This window comes from Microcaecilia unicolor, chromosome 4, assembly GCF_901765095.1.
Source record: "Microcaecilia unicolor chromosome 4, aMicUni1.1, whole genome shotgun sequence".
NCBI lineage: Eukaryota > Metazoa > Chordata > Amphibia > Gymnophiona > Siphonopidae > Microcaecilia > Microcaecilia unicolor.
In genome coordinates this window covers 299,063,066-299,089,833 of record NC_044034.1, presented here as the reverse complement: position 1 = coordinate 299,089,833, position 26,768 = coordinate 299,063,066, and the positions used below count along the sequence as shown (strand labels likewise).

The window sequence follows — 26,768 nt, the reverse complement described above, 5'->3', positions numbered from 1 at the left end:
AGTAGATTACATCTAGCTGACATCATTTATCCAGTTCTTTGGTCACCCAGTCAAAGAAGTCAATCAGATTCATTTGACAGGATTTTCCTTTGGTAAAGCCATATTGCCTCGGGTCCTGTAACCCATTGGCTTCTAGAAAGTCAACTATCCTTTCCTTCAGTAGTGACTCCATTATTTTTCCTACCACCAAGGCTTACCAACTTGTATTTTTCCACTTTTTCCCTGTCTCTGCTTTTGTATAGAGGGACTACATCACCTCGTCTCCAATCCCATTGAACCTCTCCCGTCTCTAAAGATCTATTAAATAAATTCTTAAGAGGTCCCACCAGAACTTTTCTGAGCTCCCTCAGTATCCCGGATTGTATCCCATACAGCCCCATAGCTTTGTCCACTTTCAGATTTTCAATCTGTTTATAAATGCTTTCTTCCATGAACGGCTCAATATCCACTCCATTCTCAGATATTCCCTCAGCAACTGATTGTGGTCCTTCTCCAGGATTTTCTTCCATGAACACCGAAGAGAAGTATTTGTTTAGCACATTCACTTTATCCTCATCACTCTCCAGATAGCTAGTCTCAGTATCTTTCAGTCTTGCAATTCCATTCCTATTTTTTCTGCTTTCCCCAATATATCTAAAAAAGATCTTGTCACCTCTCTTTACATCTTTAGCCATTTTTTCTTCCACCTTCACTTTTGCTAGCTTTATTTCCCTCTTTGCTTCTTTGAGTTTAATCCCATAATTTTTTCTGTGAGGGAGAGAGGAGGAGTAGCCTAGTGGTTAGTGCAGCAGACTTTGATCCTGGGGAACTGGGCTTGATTCCTACTGCAGCTCCTTGTGACTCTGTGCAAGTCACTTAACCCTCAATTGCCCCAGGTACAAATAAGTACCTGTATATACTATGTAAACTGCTTTGAATGTAGTTGCAAAAAACACAGAAAGGCAGTATTCCCATTTCCTTTTCCCTGTTACATTTTTCTGTAGTTCTTGAATGAAGCCCTTATTTTTTCAGCCATTTGTTTGCAGAACCATATAAACTTCCTATTTCTCTTGTTTTTTTTAATTTCCTTGCATAAAGATCGGTGGCCACTGTGCTAACGCTTCTCCAATTCCTATCCATTCCATCAGCTCCTTCTTCAAGTATTCCCCCATTTTACCAAAATCAGTACATCTGAAACCCAGTACTTTGAGTTTTGTGCATCTGCACTCTGCTTTTGCTCTTACATCAAACCATATCATGTTATGATCACTATTATCTAGGTGGGCACCCACACAGTCATCGGAAACACTTCCTCCATTTTTGAACACTAGATCCAACATTGACCCTTCCCTCGTGGTTCCATCACCATTTGTCTGAGCAAGGCACTTTGACAAGCATCCACACTCTCTCTACTTCTTTCCGATTCTGCCGACGGGATGTTACAGTCCACATCAGGCAAGTTGAAATCTCCCAAAAATAGGGCCTCCCCTTTTGTACTAAGCTTGTAAATATCTTTTATCAGATCCTTGTCCAGCTTCTCCATTTGTGTCGGAGGTCTGTAGATAACACCTGTGTGGATACAGGTTCCATCTTCATTTTCTAGGATGATCCATATAGCTTCTTCCTTTCTCCAGGTACCCTGCATTTCAGCTGCTCTAATATTGTTTTGCACATATAGCGCCACTCCTGCACCTCTTTGGCCCTCCCTATCCTTTCTAAAAAGATTATAGCCCAGTATGATCGCATCCCATTCATGGGAATCACGTCTCTGTATTAGCAACAATATCCAAGTTTTCCTCAAACATCAGGGCTTGTAGATCTTGAACCTTTTTTTTTTTTGTTACATTTGTACCCCACACTTTCCCACTCATGGCAGGCTCAATGCGGCAGGCAATGGAGGGTTAAGTGACTTGCCCAGAGTCACAAGGATCTGCCTGTGCCAGGAATCGAACTCAGTTCCTCAGGACCGAAGTCCACCACCCTAACCACTAGGCCACTCCTCCACACTGCTTAGACTACGAGCATTTATGTTCATTGCTTTACATGTTCTAAGTGAGATGGGTGATTTTTTTTATATTTACATGGTTTTTCCCTTTGCCATCATGGTTTTTTCTGGGGGTGACTTTCTAAATTCCCTTGTTTCCTTTTGTCACCCTCACCTTCTAGTTTAAATGTCTAGAAACGTACTGTCTGAATTTCTCCATAAGGATCCTTTTTTCTGTCACAGAAAGGTATAGCCCATCATTACAGTACAGCCTATGATTTCACCATGTATTGCCCCTTCCTCCTATGTATCTGAAACCTTCTTTACACCAAGCTTCGAGCCACTTATTGAATTCCACTGTTTTGTGTAGTCTCTCTTCTCCCTTCCCACATGTAAGAAGAAGGGAGAAGAGAGACTACATAAAATTTAAGGTGAGTTACTAGGTACAGTCAATGGCATAAAGAGGGCGGGGCAGTGGGGTGGTCCAACCCGGGTGCACACTGCAGGGGGGGTGCAGGAAGCGGCTGTCGGCTCCGCAGGTTCCTTGCTCCCTCTGATGTTATTTCCTGTTCCGGAGCAGAGGAAGCAGGTAACCAACGGAGCCAACAGCCGTGCGGCTGCTCCTAGCTCCCAGGAGGTAAGAACAATGCACCCCGGAGGGGGGGGGGGGTTTGAGATGATGCGCTTGGGGGGGGCAACAACGCTGTACATGGGGGCGTGGAGGGTACGCAGCAGCGATCTGCCCCGGGTGGCAGCCGACCAAGGAACACCACTGGGTACGGTAGGTGTTTTTCCTATGTTTGGAGGGCTTAGTCTGATTTTGTGCATGAGACAATAGAGGGTTAAATGACTTGCCCAAGATCACAAGGTGCATCAGCTAATTTGAACCGCAGGCTCCCTGATTCTTTGCCTACTGCACTAACCACTAGGCTACTCCTCCACTCCATCAGAATTCATTGTTAATTTGAAGCGCACGTGATCAATTTTCATTTCCAAGAGTAAAGCCAAATCTAGAAATAGCTCTTCAATATTTTCAATATTTTGCTTTTTCACAATCCACCACAATGTTGCATTAAGCATATGTTATTAACATAATTGGCTGGATGAAAATTCCCCTCTTTTAGAATGGTTGAAAGTACATTCAACAAGTAATACTTTTTTATCTACACCTAGAGGAGATGAGGGGGTGGGGAGATAAACACATGGAGATTGCATTTTCAACACTATATACATGCTGTTTTTCAAAGAAAAAAGTGAGGAAATAAACCATTGGAATGGTTGTGTATAATACATTGCTAATTGGGTTGGAGGGAGGAGGGAGGGAACAAGGGATTGGGTGGGTGGGGGATGGTGAAAGTATATGCAGTCTGTCCAAGTAGTTGAAAATATTTAAAACTTTTATAAGATAATTGATGTGGAATTTTCTAGCACATAGGTTTTGCAATATACATTGAACTTTCTGCAATTTGTTGTGAACTCAGCCCTAATAAAGGGATTTATAAATAAATTTAGAAATCAAATCCAGGCCAAGGTGTTGGCTAGAATGTTTTAAAAGGCAGGTTTCAAAGTTAAAATACACAGGTACTTTCATTTTGAACATCAGAGCAAGGTGTCCCACTACAGACAATTTAAAAATTGCTGAGCCACATAAACTTAAAGGGCTGCATGGTTTTAAACATTTTTTTTAATTTATAGGAATTATTTTACAGAATGGCCATGTTCAAATCTAGGCTAAAAGTCCAACTTTTTGATGCTGCTTTTAACTCCTAACCCCTATTCACTTGTTCAGTACCCATGTCTGTTTTATCATTCCCACCTTAGTAATTCCCTTATTCCTTATTTCTCCTGTTTGTCTGTTGTGATTAGATTGTAAACTCTGTCAAGCCTTGAATCTCTGCAGGACACTAAACACATCTTTAAAAACCTATGGACTGAAATCCCATTTGTAAAGGGGAAAAGGATAGTGATTGGAGTGTGCTACTGTCCACCTGGCCAGGATGAACAGACACATGTAGAAATGTTATCAGAAACTAGGGAGGCTAACAAACTGGGAAACACAATAATAATGAGTGATTTCAATTACCCTGATATTGACTGGGTAAATGTAACATTAGGGCATGCTAGGGAGGAAAAATTCCTTGATGAAATCAAGGACTGCTTTATGGTGCAGCTGGTTCAGGAGCCAACAAGAGGAGGAGGAATTCTAGACCTAGTCCATAGTGGAGCGCATGGTCTGGTGCAGGAAGTAATGTTGCTGGGGCGGCTTGATAACAATCATCATAACATGATCAGGTTTGATATAAGCTTTGGAGTAAGTACGCACAGGAAATCCAATAGTGTAGAATTTAACTTTCAAAAAGGAGACTATGATAAAATGAGAAGAACAGTACAAACAAAACAAAAAACCCTAGAGGAGCAGCTGCAAAGGTCAAAAACTTTCATCAGGCATGGATGTTGTTCAAAAATACCATCCTGGAAGCCCAGGCCAGATATATTCCATGTATTAAAAAAGGAGGAAGAAAGGCCGAACGACAGCCGGCATGGTTAAAAAATGAGGTGAAGGGAGCTATTACAGCTGGAAAAAAAAATCCTTCAGAAAATGGAAAAAGGATCCGACTGAAAATAATAAGAAACAGCATAAAGAATGGGGGTAAAAGAGGCACTGAGGGAAGACAAAGCATAGCAGAGAGGTTAAATGAATCCTTTGCTTCGGTCTTCACTGAGGAAGATTTGGGAGAGATATCGGTGCCAGAAATGATATTCAAAGCTGAGTCAGAGAAACTGAATGAATTCTCTATAAAACTGGAAGATGTAATAGTGCAATTTGACAAATTGAAGAGTAGCAAATCACCTCTACCAGATGGTATTCATCCCAGAGTACTGATAGAATTGAAAAATGAACTTACAGAACTATTGTTAGTAGTATATAATTTATCTTTAAAATCAAGCATGATACCTGAAGATTGGAGGGTGGCCAATGTAATTCCGATTTTTAAAAAAGTTTCTATAGGTGATCTGGGAAATTATAAACTGGTGAGCTTGATGTCGGTGCTGGGCAAAATGGTAGAGACTATTATAAAGAACAAAATTACAGAGCATATTCAAAAGCATGGATTAATGGGACAAAGCCAACATGGATTTAGTGAAGAGAAATCTTTCCTCACCAATCTACTACATTTCTTTGAAGGAGTGAACCGACTGATATTGTGTATCTGGATTTTCAAAAGGCATTTCACAAAGTACCATATGAAAGACTCCAGAAGAAATTGGAGAGTCATGGTATAGGAGGTAGTGTTCTGTTGTGTATTTAAAACTGGTTAAAAGATAGAAAACAGAGAGTAGGGTTATACGGTCAGTATTTTCAGTGGAGAGGGGTAGCTAGTGGGGTTCCCCAGGGGTCTGTGCTGGGACCGCTGCTTTTTAGCATATTTATAAATGATCTAGAGATGGGATTAACTAATGAGGTAATTAAATTTGCTGATGACACAAAGTTATTCAAAGTTGTTAAATCGCAAGAGGATTGTGAAAAATTACCAGAGAACCTTGCAAGACTGGGAGACTGGGCATTCAAATGGCAGATGACTTTTAATGTAACTAAGTGCAAAGTAATGCATGTGGTAAAGAGGAACCCGAAATATAGTTATGTGATGCAGTGTTCCACATTAGGAGTCACCGACCAGGAAAAGGGATCTAGGTGTCATCGTTGATGATACGTTGAAACCCTCTGCTCAGTGTACGGCTGCAACTAAGAAAACTAATAGAATGTTAGGTATTATTAGGAAGGAAGGAATGAAAAACAAAAATTAGTATTTTATAATGTTTTTATCTCGCTCCTTGGCGCGACTGCACCTCAAATATTGTGTGCAATTCTGATTACCGCATCTCAAAAAAGATATAGTAGAATTAGAAAAGGTATAGAGAAGGGTGACGAAAACGATAAAAGGGATGGTATGACCTCCCTGTGAGGCAAGGCTGAAGTGGCTAGGGCTGTTCAGCTTGGAGAAAAGACAGCTATGGGGAGATATGATAGAGGTATATGAAATAATGAATGGAGCGGAACAGGTAGACATGAATCACTTGTTTACTCTTTCTAAAAATACTAGGACTAGGGGGCACGCAACGAAGCTACAAAGTAGTAAATTTAAAATAAATCGGAGAAAATATTTCTTCACTCAACGTGTAATTAGACTCTGGAATTTGTTGCCAGAGAATGTAGTAAAAGCAGTTAGCTTTTTAAAGAGGTTTGGATAGTTTCCTAAAAGAAAAGTCCATAAGCCATTATTAAGATGGACTTGGGGAAAATCCACTACTTATTTCTAGGATAAGCAACTTAAAATGTATGGTACTGTTTTACATCTTGCGAGGTACTTGTAACCTGGATTGGCCACTGTTTGAAACAGGATGCTGGTCTTGATGGACCTTCGGTCTGTCCCAGTATGGCAACACTTATGTTCTTATGGTATAAAATAGGACGTGCAGCATTTAACATGCACTAAACTTTAGTAAAAGAGCCCTGAAGTATTTTATTTCAACCATAAAAGCCTGAGAAATAGGAATTTTAGAAAATACAAAAATGCTGAAAATAGGGATCAGACAGGCATATCAGATCAAGCAGCAGCTGTCTTGGAATCTCCAGTTTTGGTTTTTTTTAATGTAAGTGGATTTTGAAACTGCATATCTAAAAAGACCTGGCAATCCTAGCATTTTACCAGGGTTGACACTTTTAGTACCTCATGAGATTCCTTTCTTAACTTCTGAACTCTGGTTGTGCACTAGAACTTTTGCAGCTGCTGTGGGTAGAAGTGCTGCAGTACTCCCCCCCCCCCCCAAATTCTGATATGTCTATTCACATAATATCCCCCCTAGAAGTCCCCCATTCCAGGCCATATCTGAAGTATTAATATTACTCCTGTTCTGATCCCACACCCTCAAGGTTCAAATTCTGCCCTCTGTCCAGGTCTATCACGCAACCCTCACCTCTGAACACAAGCTCCCTCTCTACAAAGACCAGTTGTACCCCTGAAAACTACCTGAAGTCTCCATGGTGATAGTTGCCCAGAGAGGAAGTGTTCTCCTTCTGCTTCTGCTCTGGACTCTGCTAGGTCCAAATTGGGACCAACAAGAAGAAGGTCCAAGTCTCCCGTAAAAACCACAAGGAACAACAAAAAGAACGGAAGATAACCAAGATAGAACAGATACAAATCACAAGGAGTAAAAGCCCCTAGTAATAGTCTTGCTGAGAGTCATTGGTGCTATTTTGGACCTAGTACCAATGGTGGGACCCTAGTCCCAGGGTGGGAGCAGAGGAAGATTGCTTCTTCCCTGAGCCACTCTATCACCATGGAGACTCCTGGGTCGGTCCCAAGGGATGGGAGGGAGGATCAGCCTCTGTGGAGGAGGGAGGCTTTTGTTCAGGGTGCTTGGCTTGATAGGCTGGAGGATCAGAAGGGGCAGGGTTTGTACGTTGAAGGAAAATCAAAACAGGAGGGATATTAATACTTGGAGAAGACCAGAATGGAGGGGGGGGGGGGTTGGGGGGAGATTTGGAGACGAGAAGAGATTGGAACAGGGGAATGTTGAGGGGGTTGAGACTTTGGGGGATCAGACTGGGGGGGGGGGGGGGGGAGACATCATTGGTGGGATGCTCTTGTACTGTCTGCCTCTGTTCCAGGGCCAGCCAGTGGGATTTAACTGGGTAGCAGGATTTCTACCGGGTTAAATCCTTTTGAATAGAAATCTCTAAGTTTTTAAGGAGCACCAACAAAGCATCAATAAACTGAATGCATGCTAATAAATGTACATGTCTATGGAACACAAATTGTGCAGAACCTGAAACAATAGGAATGCATCTTTTTTATGTGAATGAGGAATTAATGCCTCCTCAGCAGATGTATAGGGACTGTACTTTTCCACTGGAGTCAGCTTCTTGATTTAGTAACATCTTTTTATTAACTTCAGCTTATTGGAAACCACCATGATACATTAGATTGTACTTTGCCAACAGGCACAAACCAGTGACAGTGTTGAAACAATTTTATCATCTAAACTCCCAGCTTGTATCGTGATATGTATTATCCATAAAATAATCCATTAAGTAAAGGTAGCACGTGCTTATTGTGTCCCTCTTTCAAAAAGCAAAAGCTTAGTCTGAGGCTTGAGAATGGGGGATGTCTTGGTAAATGATGGGGAGAGGAGTCAAGTTGAGATAAGTAGGTTCTTATTTCTGTGCCAGGATCCTTGTACTGCAGTTCCAAATCCCTTGATCTTCGAGTTCAGCTGTTTGAAATCAGAAGCAGGGGCCATCACTAGAGCATATAATGTAAATATCCTAGAGTCAGGCTTCATTGTTCTTTCCATTACTCATAAACAGCAAGAACATAACGTGAATCAACTAAAGCCATTATGTACTTATGGATCCTGTGAGATCTGAAAATGATGCATATCACCTCTCTAAAGCCAGATAAAGGCTGTCTAAATTGGTCTTTTTACATTCAAGCAACTGATGAATCTGAAGAAAGAAAATAATGCTAAAAATCTTTTTATTCTTTCCAACTGAACAGAAGTTGGAAAGAATTCTGTCTAAGGGGTCAAGAATGTCTGTATGTGGGCAAAGAAACTAGTGAAAAGGCACATTGCATTTGAAAATGGGCCACATCGGACTGGGAGATTCCAGAAACAGAAGCCCCTCCTCCCCCCCCCCCCCCCCCCCCACCATCACCAAAAAAAGTGGCCCAATGCATTTCTTTGGTAGAAGCAGTTTAGCTTCTGTAGCACAAAAACTTAAGATTCTATGAAACATGGCAGTTAGGGAATTCCTCCTTTCAAACTGCCTCTCACTTGTTCTCCACCCTTCATCCCCTATGACTAGCCTCCACAACTACCCTTTACCCCCAAAAAACAACACCCTCCCCGCAACTGCCTCACTGCCGAAAAGTACCCTATCCTGAACTACCCCATCTGTCCCACCCCCGTACACCTCTTATACCCCACCTAAAAGAGACCTAGAAAAAAAAAACAACCAAAAAACCTGTGCTGCAAAATACATGTCCTAAAAATAAGCAGCCAATGAAAACAATCAGTAGCCATCAGAATAAGATTTATTAATTAACAGGCTTCTTTTCGAAAGAGAAGGACGCCCATCTTTCGACACAAATCGGAAAATGGGCGTCCTTCTCTCAGGGTCACCCAAATCACCATAATCGAAAGCCGGTTTTGGGCGTCCTCAACTACTTTCTGTCGCGGGGATGACCAAAGTTCCCAGGGCGTGTTGGAAGCGAAGTGAAGGCGGGACTGGGGCGTGCTTAACACATGGGCATCCTCGGCCGATAATAATGGAAAAAAGAAGGGCATCCCTGACGAACACTTGGCCGACTTTACTTGGTCCATTTTTTTCTTGTGACCAAGCCTCAAAAAGGTGCCCGAACTGACCAGATGACCACCGGAGGGAATCGGGAATGACTTCCCCTTACTCCCCCAGCTCCCTGAAAGTAGTATGCAGGTCCCTGGTTTTCCAAGTTTTGGAGCAGTTTTAGTGGGTACTGCAGTGCACTTCAGGCAGGCGGACCCAGGCCCACCCCCCCCCTTACAAACCCACCAGAAACCCACCGTACCCACATGTAGGTGCCCCCCTTCACCCTTTAGGGCTATGGTAGTGGTGTACAGTTGTGGGGAGTGGGTTTTGGGGGGCTCAGCACCCAAGGTAAGGGAGCTGTGCACCTGGGAGCAATTTATGAAGTCCACTGCAGTTCCCTCTAGGGTGCCCAGGTTGGTGTACTGGCATGTGAGGAGGACCAGTACACTACGAATGCTGGCTCCTCCCACGACCAAATGGCTTGGATTTAGTCGTTTCTGAGATGGGCGTCCTCAGTTTCCATTATCGCCGAAAACCGGGGACGACCATCTCTAAGGTCGACCTAAATGTTGAGATTTGGGTGTCCCCGACCATATTATCGAAACAAAAGATGGACGCCCATCTTGTTTTGATAATATGGGTTTCCCCGCCCTTTGCTGGGATGTCCTGCGAGGACACCCTCAGGAAAACTTGGGCGCCCCGTTCGATTATGCCCCTCTAAGCAGCCTATGCCAGGAAGACTTCTATAGTCTGTGCCCCAAAACTGGCAAGGAGAGATTGTGATAGAACATGTTGCCATTAGTGCGTGGTCCCTTAACGCCTCCTATTTTGTGGGTGATAACGGCTCATATGCTAATTCTGGGGTAATCAGCGCAAAGCAGTCCTGACGCATTAACTATTTAGCACAGACGTGCCCACTCTCTACCTCCTCCAGATACAGCCCCTTGGTGAAAAAGGTTAAAATATTTTGTAGCGCATGGGTAGCATGTGCACATTTGATTCTTACTTGTGAGATGCCTCAGCACGCCTCACCATAAGCCCTTTTAAGCTGTGGTAAGCACAAATTAGTGTTAACTGCAGCATAACAAAAGGACCGCTAAATGTGTAATTCTCCTTGAGCTACCATTGGAAAAGGCATGAACTGGGGGAGTAGCCTAATGGTTAGTGCAGCGGGTTTTGATCCTGGTGATTCCCACTGCAGCTCCTGGAGCAAGTAACTTAACCCTCCATTGTCCCAGGTACAAAAACTTAGATTGTGAAGCTCTCTAGAGACAGAGAAAGTACCTGCATATAATGTGTACAGCGCTGCATACGTGTAGGTGCACTATAGAAATGATTAGTACTAGTACTAAATTCAAATCTTCTCTCTCTCTCTCATATTTTATATATCAAGAATATGGCAGGCTATTAAGAGCTGGATTCAGTAAATTGCACTCAAAATTAAGCACCGAAAAAATCGGAGCTGAATAGTATTCTATAAGAGGTATTCCAGGATAGATGCCCTTCATAGAATAGCACATAGCACTGGGATCCACACTCAACTGAAACCAGGTATAAATCCTGGCATGCAAGTTAGGCACAGATCTGCACTATTCTATAACTACGTACATTTTAAGAGAATGCCTTTCCTTTGGCCACGCTCCCTTTGCAGATCTGCACGGAAACCAAGTCTTTTTTTAGAGAGGGTACTGAGTACCGCCACCTTTTCCATTGTGTACTAAAATTGACCCATGGTCCCCAAGTTTTATTGAAAGAGATCAGGATCTACACACCAATTCTGCCTTGCCATAGATTCTGTGACTGGTTACAGGGGGCCTAGCTATTGTGGGACGGGTCCCTCAGTGATCACCCCACCCCTGAAGGGTGGCCTGGCATTTGAGTACCGGCACCTTTTTTGCTAGAATAAACGCACTGACGGAAACACTTAGGTGCTGTTCTATAAATGGGTGTGTTGGTGCCTTGCATCAGTTAGAATGCTTTGCGGAAGTAGCGCCTAACGTTTGATGCCGTATATAGAATCCCCCCCCCCCCCCCCTGTATAATAACCAGCTCTCAAATGTGGAAGTAGAGAAAATTGGTATTTCCATGTATAATTTCTGGCAATTACAAGTGGAGAAAACCAAGTGATGTTGCTCTTTTCCTGCACACATAGATTCTTGAAATCACAGCTTCTTTGTATGTTCTGGCATCCTTGCATGTATTTTACAAAGGACTCTGTGTTACCTAAAGCTTTTGTACAACACTGGGGAAAAATGTGAACATCTTGATCAGGACATCCCAATTCCTACTTCACCGTCCTGTGCAAAATGGGTCTTCACAAAAGCTAGTTCCAATAAAATGAAAAATTTTAGAGGACTGAATGGCTAAGGGAATAAATACAGGGTTACAGAGCCTGTCCCCTCGAAGGCTGATGACTTAGATGATGAGTACAGGGATACAGAGACAGACACCTCTTGGATTGGACCAGAGAGATAAACATAGGGATATAGAAACCGTCAGCTGTAGTGTTGGATGTCTCATGGGGAATGGATACAGGGGTCTGAATGACTTGATGATTTGGCTGAAGGATGCAGAGCTTTATGCAAAGATGAACAATGGTACAAACATGGATATTTTAGATGCACATAGCCTATAATAAATGATCAAATCAAACCAGATAATCTTAATTAATATAAAGTATTCTCCGTGTCTCTTCCATTTATCCAAATCCCCCCATGCCTGAATGCTGTTTCTATGCCGGCTTCATCAAATGCATTTTCTTTGCTATAAATCAGTTTGCTTTAAATCTCATAGGAAACCAGCAAGGAATTCATTCAGCAGAGTTCACAGAGCACTCTGTTTCCTCAGGGTACTCCAATGACATTCATAATCCAGTTTAGAAGTGCAGCCTTGAATACTAGCTCATCTCTGTTCTTTCTCTTGCGGCAGTTTGTACAAAATGTTCATGCCCCAGCATGGGTGCAGCGAGCAGCCCTCTTCAAAGTACTCAGAGCCAGCACTCACCTTTCAGTCTGTGGTGGCAATTCTTTTGACTGGACAGTGAAGAATGTTTAATTTTGACCTTGAGTGCTCTTTCAAGAAAGTGTTTGCTAGTAATCAAGTGAACATAAGATGAACATTTTATTTTATTTGTGCTTTGTTGAGACCCTCAAAAGATGGTTAAGAAACTGTAAATCAACTAAGTGTAGTAAACTCAGATAACTGAGTCTCTAGAGCTGAGCAGGGTTGACTGCACAAAAAGGTCAACTGTCTCATCTACTCTGCTGCCTTATTCCTGCCCAGACTGCTATGCATGTATGTTAGCTGCTAGTCATAGAGGGTGCCCATTTGTAAACTCAATCCTTGTCCAGGACAATGTTAGGGTAATTTTAAGTAGAGAGATGTGGTAGCTGTGTTACTCCTCTTTTAAAGGTAATCAGTAGAAATAAAAGAAAATAAAACATAGAAAAGAAAATAAGATGATACCTTTTTATTGGACTAACAATACATTTTTTTGATTAGCTTTCAAAGGTAACCCTTCTTCATCAGATCAGAAATAAGCAAATGTTGATAAGTAACAGTATATAAAAGCGAAACATCAAAGCATTCCAGTGACAGTCTCACAGGATGAGGGTGGGGTGGATTAGGTGAGAGCCGGGTGGATGAGGGACAGAGATATGCATGATGATAAGAGGGTGACACAGCAGTAGAATTGTGTGGTCTATAATGGGCTAGAAAACCCAGATATTTTGACACCCACCAGACAGGACTTAACAAAGATCTGGGTTTTCTAGCCCATTATAAACCATAAAATCTGATCTGATGAAGAAGGGTTACCTTTGTAAGCTAATCAAAAAATGTATTGTTAGTCCAATAAAAAAGGTATCATCTTATTTTCTTTTCTAGGTTTATTCTATTTTATTTCTGTTGATTACCTAGGATAATTTTATAAATCATTTTCACACCTAACTTCACCTTCTTCTGTTTGAAGACATGGCTCACCATTAATCTCAAGGCAAGTTACAGTATAGAAACTATCCCCCCAATATTCAGCCAGCAGAAAACAATGTTTATTGTCCGCCAGCAGCACTAAAACTGGATATTCAACACTGGGCCCTGTCTGGGATTCGGCATTGAATATGGGGGGGGGGGGGGGGTTAAAGCCATCTAGCGCATGACCAGTTAAGTTAATATTCAGATGTAACCAACCGTGGGTTAGTGGATAAAGATGGACAGCTATTTATGCAGTTTTATTTATCTGCTAAACCTAGCTGGTATGTCTGAATATTGGGACATAACCAGACTCCACTGCTGGAACGCCCTTGACATAGCCAGCTTGAAGTTCAACGCTATCCAATCATTTTCAGTGGCACTAATCAGTTAAGTGCCACTGAAAATGACTGGATAGTCACGAACAAGTGAGGTAACCTGTTGGCGGCCATTCCCAGCCTGTTAACTCACTTTATTCTTCAAGCAAATACAGAGTTAGATAATATTTTCAATATAACATCAGATTTAAAATATAGCCAAATACAGAAGTATGGTACAATTTCCAATATACAGTAGCTAAAGACATGTTCACATTAAAATAAAATTTACATTTTAGTAAAATGCTTCTGAAAAAGAAAAAACTGCCTTTAAGATGCTTTTAAAAGGGGAGGTGGTTACTATCAAAGTAGTTTACATTTTATGTACAGGTACTTATTATTTTGTTCCTGAACTGATACGTCAGGCCCCATCCCATCCCTACCCATCTTCAAATCCTTGCTCAAAGCCCATCTTTTTGACTCTGCTTTTGGCACTTAACCTAACCATTACTCCTCTATTCAATACCACTACCAATCTGTGTATTCTGCATTTGCATACCTTAATTGTCTTTAGCTGTTTAGATCTATTAGTCTGTCCCTATGAACTATTGTGTAATCAGATGTACTATGCTGTCCTAATTTGATTGTCTCTGTAGATTGTAAGCTCTTTTGAGCAGGTACTGTCTCTCTTCACGTTTGACTGTACAGCGCTGCGTAAGTCTGGTAGCGCTTTCAAAATATTGAGTAGTAGTTGTAGTAGTAGTACCTGGGGCAGTGGAGGGTTAAGTGGCTTGCCCAGAGTCACAAGGAGCTGCAGTGAGAATTGAACCCAGTTCCCCTGGTTCTGAGGGTTCTGCACTAATTATTAGGCTACGCCTCAGATGGGATAATATTGAATACATCACAAATCTGTAGGAATCAATCCATAATTTAGGACCCACAATTCCAGATACAAGACTAGAAGTCAATATTAATCTAATTCCATTTAGGATTTGTATCAAATTTTGCTTTGTTGATCTCAGTGCTCGAGATGGTTCATGTGGCAATAACCATTACTTTAGGAATATGGGACCCTCTGGATACAAAACACAGAACACTGAGCATAGAAACTTAAAAAGTACCCATTGGCTGCTGATATGCTGCTGGTGCAAGTGTTCTCTGATCCAATTTTTTTTTCTTTGTTCTTTTACCTTTTTGATGTTCCCAAAGAGGAAGGGAAGGGTTTTAGTTGTGCTGCCTCCTGTTTGGAATTTCCTCAGTTTAGTTTTTTTCCATTAACACCACCCCCTCTAAAATAGGAAGAGGGGTCAATCTATTTTTCTAATGAGAAAACCATCAGAATTTAGTTTTAATTCCATCTTTTTAAAGCAAACTGATAACTCTAATAAGGTTTAAGGGCTCTTATAAAAGTAGGTCATGTCTAAAAGTGCATGCAGTGCAAACTGACACACACTTGGAACAGTAGGCCCACCTATGGGTGGAGTTTGGGCAAAGTTGTTATAGAAGTTTATAAAATCCGAGCATCACACATACTTTATATTACGTTTACACTACTACTACTACTACTAACTAGCATTTCTAAAGCGCTACTAGGGTTACGCAGCGCTGTACAATTTAAACATAGGACAGTCCCTGCTCAAAGAGCTTACAATCTAAAAGACAAGAGAACAATCTAAAGACAAGTGAACAATCTAGAGGACGAGTGAACAGTTAGTCTGATAGGGTGGATAGATTGGGGCATTCTATATATCTATATATCTATATATCTCTAAGCATTATTTCTGAAGGATTTCAGCTAGTGTTTTATAAAGACACCTAGATGTTTGTTTCTTTATAAAGAGGCAGATGCAGCAACCAAACGTAAAAAAATCTAAATCGTTAAAGTCCCTAACGATTTTAAAATAACGAAAAATGCACCAAAAAAAAAAGTCACACATGCTGAGATCGGTAGTGAAACGTACAATGTATCAAAGAATCACAATACACATCGGTCTGGACCTCTCGTTAGGACAGCTCCGTGGCAGGAAAAAGTGTTAAGTGAAAAAATAAACAAACTTTGAGCCAATCCCAGCGCATTAGCAGAGCTAAAAGCGCTGTGATTGGTCCAAAGGACCTCAGAAAACACATAAAAAAATAAAAATAAAAAAAGGATCGGGAGGGGGCAAGGGCGCTCATCAGGAGCATCCTGTACGGACGGCCTTGCCCCCCCCCCCCCGCTGCTCCCCACTTTCCGCCACTCCCCCCACCCCGAAAAAGCAAACTTCTAGAAGCCCCTGCCCCCCTCCTTTCCTCACTACTCTCACCTAAGCTCCGCCTCCCGACATCCTCCGTCCGTGCCCCGCCCCCTTTTGGGGTCGTCGCCGCCATTCCCCTCCTCCATCGGGCCCCCCTTCCTCTTACCGGGCCCGTGCAGCGCCTCTCTCCTCTGTCCGAAGGCGCTGCACGGGCAAGAAGAACGCTGAATCAGCTGATGCCTGCCTTCGCCTAGCTTCCATAGAGCGTCTTTCTCCTCCTGAGCCCGCCCCTGTCTGACGTCAGTAACCTACGTAGGTTACTGACGTCGACAGGGGCGGGCGCAGCAGGAGAAAGACGCGCCATCGCGAAGGCAGGCATCAGCTGATTCAGCTTTCTTCTTGCCCGTGCAGCGCCTTCGGACAGAGGAGAGAGGCGCTGCACGGGCCCGGTAAGAGGAAGGGGGGCCCGATGGAGGAGGGGAATGGCGGCGACGACCCCAAAAGGGGGCGGGGCACGGACGGAGGATGTCGGGAGGCGGAGCTTAGGTGAGAGTAGTGAGGAAGGGAGGGGGGCAGGGGCTTCTAGAAGTTTGCTTTTTCGGGGTGGGGGGAGCGGCGGAAAGTGGGGAGCAGCGGGGGGGGGGGCAAGGCCGTCCGTACAGGACGCTCCTGATGAGCGCCCTTGCCCCCTCCCGATCCTTTTTTTATTTTTATTTTTTTATGTGTTTTCTGAGGTCCTTTGGACCAATCACAGCGCTTTTAGCTCTGCTAATGCGCTGGGATTGGCTCAAAGTTTGTTTATTTTTTCACTTAACACTTTTTCCTGCCACGGAGCTGTCCTAACGAGAGGTCCAGACCTCTCGTTAGTTTTCCTGCCTTTTTCCTGCGTAAAGGCAATCGGAAAAGGTTAGTGCATGTCGTTTCAATGGGGTTTTCACACTAATTGCTCATCTCCATTCCGTTTTCGTTAGCTGCTACTGTCGTCGGAAAATAGGCTTAAGTGCATGGAAAGGATAGGAAATTCTTCCCTGAGGGCTCATTTAACGATGAAAAACGTTTAGTGCATCTACCTCAAAGTGCGGCCAAAGGTTTCTTTGTAAAGTACGGCCAAAGTAGAAGCCTTCCTGCCCAATTAACCTTAGTATCCTGTTATAAAATTGCCCTCTGAGGGAAGAAGTTGTGACATATGCTATCTTTAGGACCACTAGGGATTCCAATTAGAGAATGACACAGGGGCAAGATTTGCCCATGTTCCCGCCCCCACGGGCTCTATCTCCATCCCCACAGTCTCTGCCCCCCCCCCCCCCCCCCGTTCCCACAGGCTCTGCCCCATCTTCACAAGCCTCAAACACTTATGCTTTTATATTTAAATCTTTTTATTAAAGTATAAAAAGGAACAATATTCTGTACAATGTTGTTTATAAATCACAAATAGAAAACAATAATAACATGCAACTGAAATAACCCCCGCCATCCTCTGTCCTTCCAGCCCCAACAATATCTGACTTCTACTACCCCATGGAACCCTAATCCACCCTGTTAAAATGTCCAGGGGGACAAAATACAACCTGCTCTGCATTCCCTAGTGGGGGAGAAATATGCCTTGTGAAGCTCTGTTTTTACAATGGTGATGCACATCTTGCCAATATAGTAAAATGACTTTTTCCCCCAAAAAAAGCATACTCCAATAATTATTTAATAGCAGCAGATGTTTAAGAAATTATTATTTAATTAAACTGGTGGTCTGGAGTATGGATTCTGGGGAAGGAAGGAAGGAAGGAAGGAGGGAAGAGAATTAGACAGTTTGGGGAAGGAGGCAGAAGGCAGAAACAGAAAAAGGAGAAAGAAGCAGGAAGATGGATGCTGGGAGGTGGGGAAAGGCGACAGGACCAGATTTGGGAGAAGGGAAGCAGATTCTTGGCAAAGAAACAGTGAGGTGGATGTGGCAGGGGAGAGAAATGTTTATTGGCAGCATGGAGGTTTGAATAGGTATTATCTAAATGAAGAAAGGTGTGAAGTAGGACAGGACAGAAGAGTTTTTAAAAAAGCATTGGAAGGTTAGCGAGAAGTATAGGGAGAGTTGAGTGAGAGAGCTAAAAGCTGTGAAAAATTTAAAAAGGTGAGAAAAGGAGCTGCAGCTGCAAGTGGTAGTTAAGTCAGGAGGGGAGGGAAGTGCATAACTAAGGTTTGTTTGCCTAGGACACTTGTTAGTTATTACCCTTGCACAGTGCTGCAGGAAGGTGAATACCATAGGTTTAGGTGGGCTGCTTGCCTCCCCTTGGTGACACCCATGAGCAGCAGGAGAATTGATAGTGGCATGCCGCCTCAGGATGGGTGGAAGTTTAATGCTAAGCATTGGCCCTCCAGGTGCCAAAGACCCATAGTACACCACTGTGTTTGTCTGTGCTACTCTGGTTAGGGCTTGTTGCAGTTCTATGAAAAACCTCTTTTAATAAGTTAGCAAGTAAAGTACATGAGGAAGGGTCAACTGTAGATACTGTGTATGTAAACCAGTACAGGGAAGAGGATGTAGCTTTTTGCTTCTCCATTAATGGCATCATTTTGCAAATATTACCTCTGCTTTAACGAGACGAAATGTCATGTTTAGTCTCTGCCTACCGTTTGTGAAGCACAAATGTTTTAAAAAGGAGGAGATAAATTAAAGTGCATAAAAATGGACAAATGATAAAAAGCAAGGTTTGTTCCTTTAATTAAAGTGCATCTGTCATATCTCCAAACCTTAAAAAGCTAAATTAAGCATGCTGTCAGGAAAAAAAAACCCTGCATCCCACAGCATAATTTTTCAATGGCAAGGTAATTATAATCCTCTCATTTCAAATGTTGATTAATGTATAAAATTATCACCCTCTCCAGCATCTTCCATGCTTTTTGCAGATCTCTCCAGGGCTCTGTTTCAGTAAATGCCCCTGGAAGGCAAAGATCATATGCAATGCCACCACTTACATGTGTAGGATGCAAAATAGCACCTGTACCTGGTAGCACATAGACATGCAAGGCAATCTTTCTTCAAACCTGCACATGTATACCCTGCAAATACACAGCCATTTCAAGCCAGCACCACCACCCCCAATTAGAATCCCCCTAATGCCCCCACACCCAAAAAAATATACTTGGTGACCCAAGTGGGCTGCCGACGCAACTCTCCTGCCCCCGTGTTACCATCCTGGGGGGGGTGGATGCTTGAGGGGCACTAGGCCACCAGGGCCTTGCTTTGGGAAGTGGGTCCGGGGGTTCTGTGGACCCCCAGGACACCGTGGCAGCCCAAGTTGACAGTGAAAGCCTTTGCTGGTTGACTGATGGGATGGGGGGGTGAGGGAACAGAGCCTTAACCTAGCACCAGCTCTGAGCTGGCATAAGGTTAAGGGCTATTCCACCCCTTTAATCAGAGTGTTGTTCTTTGATCATACGGGCGGAATACAAGCAGAGCTCATTTAAATCTAATTTAAATGAGCTCTATGCTAATGCTTCGCTCTGGCGCTGTTTTCCTGCTGGTCATGCGAGTGCAGGTAAATGCGGACGCTAGTGGCCTCTAGTGCTCACATTTACCTTTGATCATCAGGCTGTCAGTCTGATCCCCCCTTGAACAGGCATGCCCTTCTGAATCTGATCCTCCCCCTCAGAACAAAATCCTCATCCTCACTTGACTTATGCCTAGTGGTTAGGGTGGTGGACTTTGGTCCTGGGGAACTGAGGAACTGAGTTTGATTCCCGGCACAGGCAGCTCCTTGTGACTCTGGGCAAGTCACTTAACCCTCCATTGCCCCATGTAAGCCGCATTGAGCCTGCCATGAGTGGGAAAGCGTGGGGTACAAATGTAACAAAAATAAAATAAAAAATGCAATTTGACCTTTCATGTGCATTTGTCTTGGTAGATCACGATTTGTTATGGAATATGTTAAGTTATATTTGTATTGTAGGAAATGTGTTCAGCTGTTTTCAGAATTTTCTTGTTACAAGATCACATAAGGTCAAAATGGATGGAGTGTTTTCAGAGGCTTGGAAACCTACTTGTGGAGTACCGCAAGGTTCACCGTTATCGCCAACTTTATTTAAAGGGGTGTTTTTGATATGTCTAAATCCGATTTTGGACATTTTGCAAAAAAACATCCAAAATCCAATAGCGAACAAGGTCATTTTCAAACCAGAAAAACATCCAACTTTATATTTCAAAAATGGTCATTTGCTAAATGTTTTTGTGCTCAGTGTGTCTATCTTTTAGGATCATTTAAAAAAAAAAAAAAAGTCCAAGGGAAAAATGCCTAAAACAAGCCAATGAGAGATGGAGGGGGCCAGCATTCTTAGTAGTCTGGCCACACAGACATCCCAGCAGAGCAATAGGACACCCTAGGGGGTACTGCAGTGGACTTCACATAAAAGGTCCCAGGTACACATTTATTTATTTATTTATTTATTACATTTGTATCCCACGTTTTCCCACCTATTTTCAGGCACAATGTGGCTTACATAGTACCGTAAAGGCGTTCGCCAAGTCCGGTAGAGAAACAAATACATGGTGGTGATGTGGTCGATTAAGGTTCAGGCACAATGGGGATCGAAGAGAGGAGAGGTTATATAGTGTCCATTATGAGCTTTGGTTTTTCAGTGTTGCAGAGTGTAAATATTCTATTATTTTAAAAATGAAAATGTTGTACATCATCTTGTTCCATCATTAAAAATATTAAGCATAATAAAGATGATCGATTATCAGTGGAACCACAAATAAATTCCTTGATAAAGAAGTCCTTTTTGACCTTATAGAAATGGAGAAGAATATAAAAATAATTTCATTTTGAACAGACTGATAGTGCAGCCGTTATTACTATTTCAATTAGGTAACATTGTCTATCTAGGCTGTACTAAATCATTAGTGAAATGGTTGCAAACAGTTCAGAATGCTACATTACCCCAGAAATTAAGCCCTGGGATTAAGGCACTGCCACTGTTTTCCTCCTTCTTCTCCTCCTCCTCCTTCTCCTCTTTCTATAAAGTGGTGGAAGGAGGAAGAGGATTTCAACACTTCTGATACTTGGGCTCTAGCAACAGAAGAGAAGGGTGTGCCTGAGATGCCATGCAGATGCTGCTCTTCTCCTCCTACCCCACCAGCATGGGCATAGAGTAAAGAGGAAGAGGAGGATAATCTCCATTACTGTTTCTGCCTCTATTGCCCCTCTCACTGTTGATACTTTGGGATTTCACAGCCCTGGTTAGGGAATTGCAGGAGAATGGGGCTACAGCTTATAACTTTCCCATATCTTAGGTGGACAAGCACTCTGTTGATAGAATAGAATTTGCACATCTGGCCACCTTATCCTTTTTCATGTCTTATAATGAAATAGCTCAGTGTTTTATAACTGAAATGTCTTTGTCTTGTACCTTTGGTTCTTTGTCTCTGGCCCTCAGTGGTCTGCAGAGTGCTAGCATTTCCCTCTGATCAGCAGGGGCAGGGGTGTGATCTATGGTCAGCAATGTGCAGGGAGAATGACACATCTCAGAATTCACAGATCCTAGCTACCGCTTTACAGTGGGGGAGACCCCAGTTTTTGTAATCTGTGTCCCCTTTAATATCCTTAAAAGTATTTCTGGTTGCACCTCTCTTTACAAGAGTATGATAGGGTAGCTTAGACAATTTAAACATGCTGATCCAGATACTTAAGAACATTGTATATCTGTTGTCTTAGCTCTGAAGAACTGACTAGATGCATGGGGTGGGGCAGGGCAGAGACAGGGCATGCCTTTTCATTTTTCTAATGTTGGCTGTTTTATTGTGGTATCTTTAAACAGTTCTACTGCTGCGGAGGGGATGACTATACAGACTGGGAAGTGAATCTTTACCATGCATGTAACAGCACAGGCCCCCTGGCTTGCGGAGTTCCGTATACCTGCTGCAAGGTGAAAGAGGTAAAAAATCTAATCTGTCTCAGCTTCAACCAGAACCAGAGACAGGTGTTCTCCTAATCAGACAACAGGAGGTTTTCCTGCCAGCCAGATGGCAAATCTGTCACTTTTCCTCACAAAAAGGGGGTTAGCAGGGATCTTTGCAAACTGCTCAGTGCTCACAAGAGCTTTTTCCTACCACAGAGGTGCACAGCACACTGATTCCTGAGGGCCATAAACAGATCTGGTTTTCCAAGCAATCTGGTTCTCAGACCAAGTATATGCAAATATGCCTGATGAATAACCGTGGGGGGCAGGGGGTTAGCCTGAAAGGGTAAAGAATTAAGGGGGCCCTTTTACTAAAGGGTGTTGGGCCCTTAACATGGCATTATTTAGCATGGGGAAAACAGGGTGCTGCAAAATGTGTGCATTAATTATTGTTTAAAATATTTGTGTAGAGGGGATGTGTTATAGGCAGAGAGTGAGTGCCGTGTTAAATCTGGGCTTAGCTTGTAGGAAAGTACCGCGGTAGAACGCATTAAGCCCAGACTTCATTCAGCACACTTTAGTGAAAGGGCCCCTAAGTTCTCTGGTACTGCGAAAGTTTGGTGACTGGCGAGTTCGGTAGAAACAAGGCATGGGCCACCCGTTGCTTTCAGTGTCCCTGCTCATTCCCAAAGACGTGTCTTGCCTTTGAGTAAATACCACTATATAACAAGCTAGGCTGTGGTAGCTGCCTTTACTGAGCTGTCATATTCTATGTGATAATGTCAATTAAGTAATCATTTCCAGCACGCGCATAGGCATGCATTCATACACATGTTCTCACGCGCTCACACAGTATTACCTTGCCTCATTGTCCACCATCTTTTGTAAACAGTGATTCTTACATTTGAGATCCATCACTATGGCTCTTTTATACAACAGATGTTTTTTTTTTTTTTTAATAGCCTGTAATACATGAGAATCAGTATGTGTATGGGAAGTTTCAGGGAAACATTTTTATGTTCAAATCTTTTTATTGAATAAATAAAACAGTGACAGCAACAAAGGCAGAGAAAATCATATGTACAATTCAGTTGTTGCTTCTTAACTGTAATACACGAATAAAGGAACTAAATATAGTAGAGAGCTTTGGCTCTTATAGCCCCTTACGATAAAACATGGAACAGCCATTAATCCATATAATCCCATCCCATCCTTCCCACCCACTTTTAGTAAATGTTTGTTTATTAAAATTCTGAAAAGGATAACACAACCAATCAGACAAACAGGTGACAAGGTTGGGAGGGTAGGCAAAGGGACCAGGGGAAGATGAATAAAACTATTGATGATGGAATTTACTGATGTATACAAGTTAATATGCTGTATTACTTATAATGCCCAATGATAGATGTACTGGCAATGTTAAAATGTTTATAATGTTGAATCATCAATAAAAACAGTTGAAATATAAAACAGGTGACAAGGAACAAAGTACGAGACCTGAAACTTTCTGAGCATGATACAATAGAGAAAGACGTGTCTTATAGGTTTCTCCACAATAGCAATGCCCCTCAACATACTGCTCTTGCCCAACTCATCCCTGTTTTCCAACCCTCCCCCCCCCCCAAAAAAAAAAAGAAAGAGGATCTCCACCCATCGAGGAATGCAGGCACCCTGGAATCACACAAAATCATAGCGTATTTAAAATGAGACTCCGAGCCTTGGCAGAGAGAGAGAGGAAATATACAGGTCCCAGATTGTCTAGAAAAGTTTCTTTTTCTTAAGCCAGGGAAACATTTTTATAAAGGCACATAGGTGCATATGTTTCCTTTATAAAACAGTTGCCTTTGGTGCCTAGGCATTCTGTTGAGAAATTATCCTCATGGGAGTAATTTCATTGCAGGGTGCATATTTCATTAGTGCCTGTTTTATTAAGGGAATATAGGAGCCCATGTGTCTTTATAAAACAAGCTCTGAGAATCTCTCTGATAGCAAGACAGATTCTCTCTCACACAAAGTACATGAAAAAAAAAAATCCAAACGATCTAAAATTCGCAGCTCATCTTATCTATTCTGCTCATAAATTTGAGAAGGCTTCTCCATTGTTGTTGAAATTGCATTGGCTTCCATTTGAGGCCTGACTTCATTTTATGTTTCAACTTTTTTATTAATGTCAATATAACACAGTGCAACCATCATTTACAAAACCAGAAAGACAATTATAGGCTCAAATTCGATGCACACCAAACAATACAGTCCATCAACTAATTTTTACTTATCCCCCCCCCCCCATCATTATCCATCAGTCCCTATTGAGACCTATGGGTACCATAATATGTACCCCTTCAAGAACTATCTCTGGTTAATAATGTCTCCCCTTCCTCTCTATGTACCCTCCCTCTCCCCCCTCCCTCATTGTAGTATTTCCTGTATCTTTTATTAATAATAGAGCAGATAAAGAGGCTGTATTCTTACCAGCCCCTTAACAAGAATATATGTAGCATAAAATCAACCTTGCGACTACCGGATACAGGCACCCCTCTTCATTAACATGTTAAGGTTCCCCTACCCGTCCCTCCCACTCCCACCTATCTCCTTCAACCCTGTTGTTCTCAAAGTATTGCGCAGTCTGATATTGCCTGACTTCATTTTAAATTATGTATATTTGTGTTTAAGATACTTTATGAGGATGCTGCTCTGTATATGAAAGACCTAATTAGTTTATCACCTAGATCCTCTAGAAATCCTTTGCTATTACGGTTTCCCTCTCCACGAGGTATTTGTTCTAAGCTGACTTTTTCGGCACTTTTCAATATTTGATAGCTCAGGTTTCTTCGGCTCGTGAATAGAGTTATTCTGGATTATATGGCCTTTAGGAAACAGTTGAAAACATTTTTGTTTAAGAAATATTTTTATTAGTTTAGGACTGCTTATGTGTTGAGGATAGCATCACTATATTTTTATTGGCTTTCAAATTAGTAGGGTTGGTATATATATTTATAATTGATGCAACCCACACTGTACTTAAATGCTGTTGCGGAATATAAGCATGTATCAATACATAGCTGTCTTTTTTTGAGGAAAAGAAATGGCTGTGTGGTAAGTGAAACAGCTCACTTCCCCACTCCACAGCTGTACTCTTTCTGTGGCCTTCTACAGCTGCCTTTGCAGTACCTTAAATTGTCCTTCAGCGACTTCCCATTCCATTTCACCCCCTTCTGCTTCATAGCTAGAGCTAGGGGGGGCCTGCCTCCCTTGTAAGCCCAAACCTGAGGCTCAGATGATTAGAAGCCCCCCCGCACTATTGCAAACAGTGCTTTAAAATTAGTTCCAGAACAGCTTGGAGCATTAACCTCCCTTTCATCAGAGCTAATAACAATCAAATTTAAGCACGCTATTAGCTCTGATCATAGCGGTACTTCTGCGGAAGGATTGTGCCTGGGCATGCGTGATTTTCTTCTGAACCTGTCAAACCTAAGACCCCCCCCCCCCCCCCCCCCAAAAAAAAAAAAAAAAATCTAAACTAAAAGGGCCCTGGTGGTCTAGTGAGGGGATGGGCTTATGATCGCCACGTCCGGAAGATAATCCCAAAAATGTCAAACCTTTTCAGTGGCCTCCCCCATCACTCCCTTGCTGGTAAACCCTAACGCCAGCTCTGAACTGGCGTAGGGTTTGCAGTGGGAGCAGCACCCTTGTTTGGTGTGCTGCCCGCTGATCATAAGGGTTTAATGCGGGAGACCCTCATTTTGCATGCAGTTAACAGTCAGAGCCGGCGAGCACGTTGTTTCACATACTTGCCAGCTCTGATCCTGGGGCACTGGCAAATTCAGGCACTATTCCAGCGCAGATGGCCTCTAGCGACTGCGGTTGCTTCTAATCATTGGGCTGTCGAGGCTTGAGAGAGAGAGAGAGAGCCTCCTTCCTCTCCCTGGGTCCTCTCTTCCTTCTTGGTCAAAACTGCCTATTTAATTTTCAGCTGGGGTTCCTCCCCCCAGCTTCTCCTCCAGAGGAGGCATGACGTATTGCTTTTTCCACCCAGGGGAGCTGGACTTCATCATTGGGGCTTCCCCTGTCTGCCAAACAAGGTAAGCTCCAACTCTGCCTTAGATGGAAAAATCCTAATTCTTTCTTTCTGAGGGCATTCCAGTTTTTCTATCCCTCCCTTAGATCTAAAGCCAGGAGCTTTATCACTGAGGGTTCTTTTACTGGGAATCCGCCCTTTACAGGTGCTTTCTGGGATTGGCTCATCACAGCAGGCACAGAGCTTGAAAAGGACATTACAGGTGATCAAAAGAATGGCCAGAATTCAAACTATGTAACAAAAAAAAAAAAGGGAGTGTCTGGTCTTCCCTCATTTTACACTACATGAGGTTCTGCCAATTTGTATTTATTCATGGATGTTTAGGGGGGAGGAGTGGCCTAGTGGTTAGGGTGGTGGACTTTGGTCCTGGGGAATTGAGGAACTGAGCAGTGTTGCCAGATGGGTGGGTTTCCCACCCAATTGAGCTGGTTTTTAAGCCAGGATGCTGGAAATTTTCGAAGGCTGCGGGCTGCGGGAAATTGGGCTTCTTTTTCGTTGCAGCTGTGCGGGGTTTGCGCTTTTTTCGGGGGCTTCTATTGGTCCAATTTGGTCCAATAGAAGCTTTTCAGGGGCTTCTATTGGTCCAATTTGGTCCAATAGAAGCTTTTCCGGGGTAGGGTTGACATCAGGGGCGGGGTTAATGACATCAGAGGTGATGTCAGGGGCGGGGCTTAAGACATCAGAGGTGCCATCATGGGCGGGGGCGGTGACGTTGGGGGCGGGGTCGGTGACGTTGGAGGCGGGGTCGGTGACGTTGGAGGTGGGTTTTGGGCTGGTTTAGGGCCGATTTGGGGTGGGGAAAATTTTTCCCATCTGCCCACGCTGGAACTGAGTTCAATTCCCACCTCAGGCACAGGCAGCTCCTTGTGACTCTGGGCAAGTCACTTAACCCTCCATTGCCCCATGTAAGCCACATTGAGCCTGCCACGAGTGGGAAAGCACAGGGTACAAATGTAACAAAAAAAAAAAAACC

The 26,768-nt window shown here is 42.9% G+C and overlaps 1 protein-coding gene across 2 annotated transcripts in view; it reads left to right on the top strand.

Moving 5' to 3' along the window:
* LOC115469295 (tetraspanin-15-like) overlaps positions 1-26,768 on the top strand; it is a 376,401-nt gene that overhangs the window by 207,896 nt on the left and 141,737 nt on the right. For both annotated transcript variants that reach the window (XM_030201803.1, XM_030201802.1), the window contains one exon: positions 21,637-21,753. In XM_030201803.1, coding sequence (XP_030057663.1) covers positions 21,637-21,753 — 117 coding nt within the window. The remainder of the gene's footprint in view (positions 1-21,636; positions 21,754-26,768) is intronic.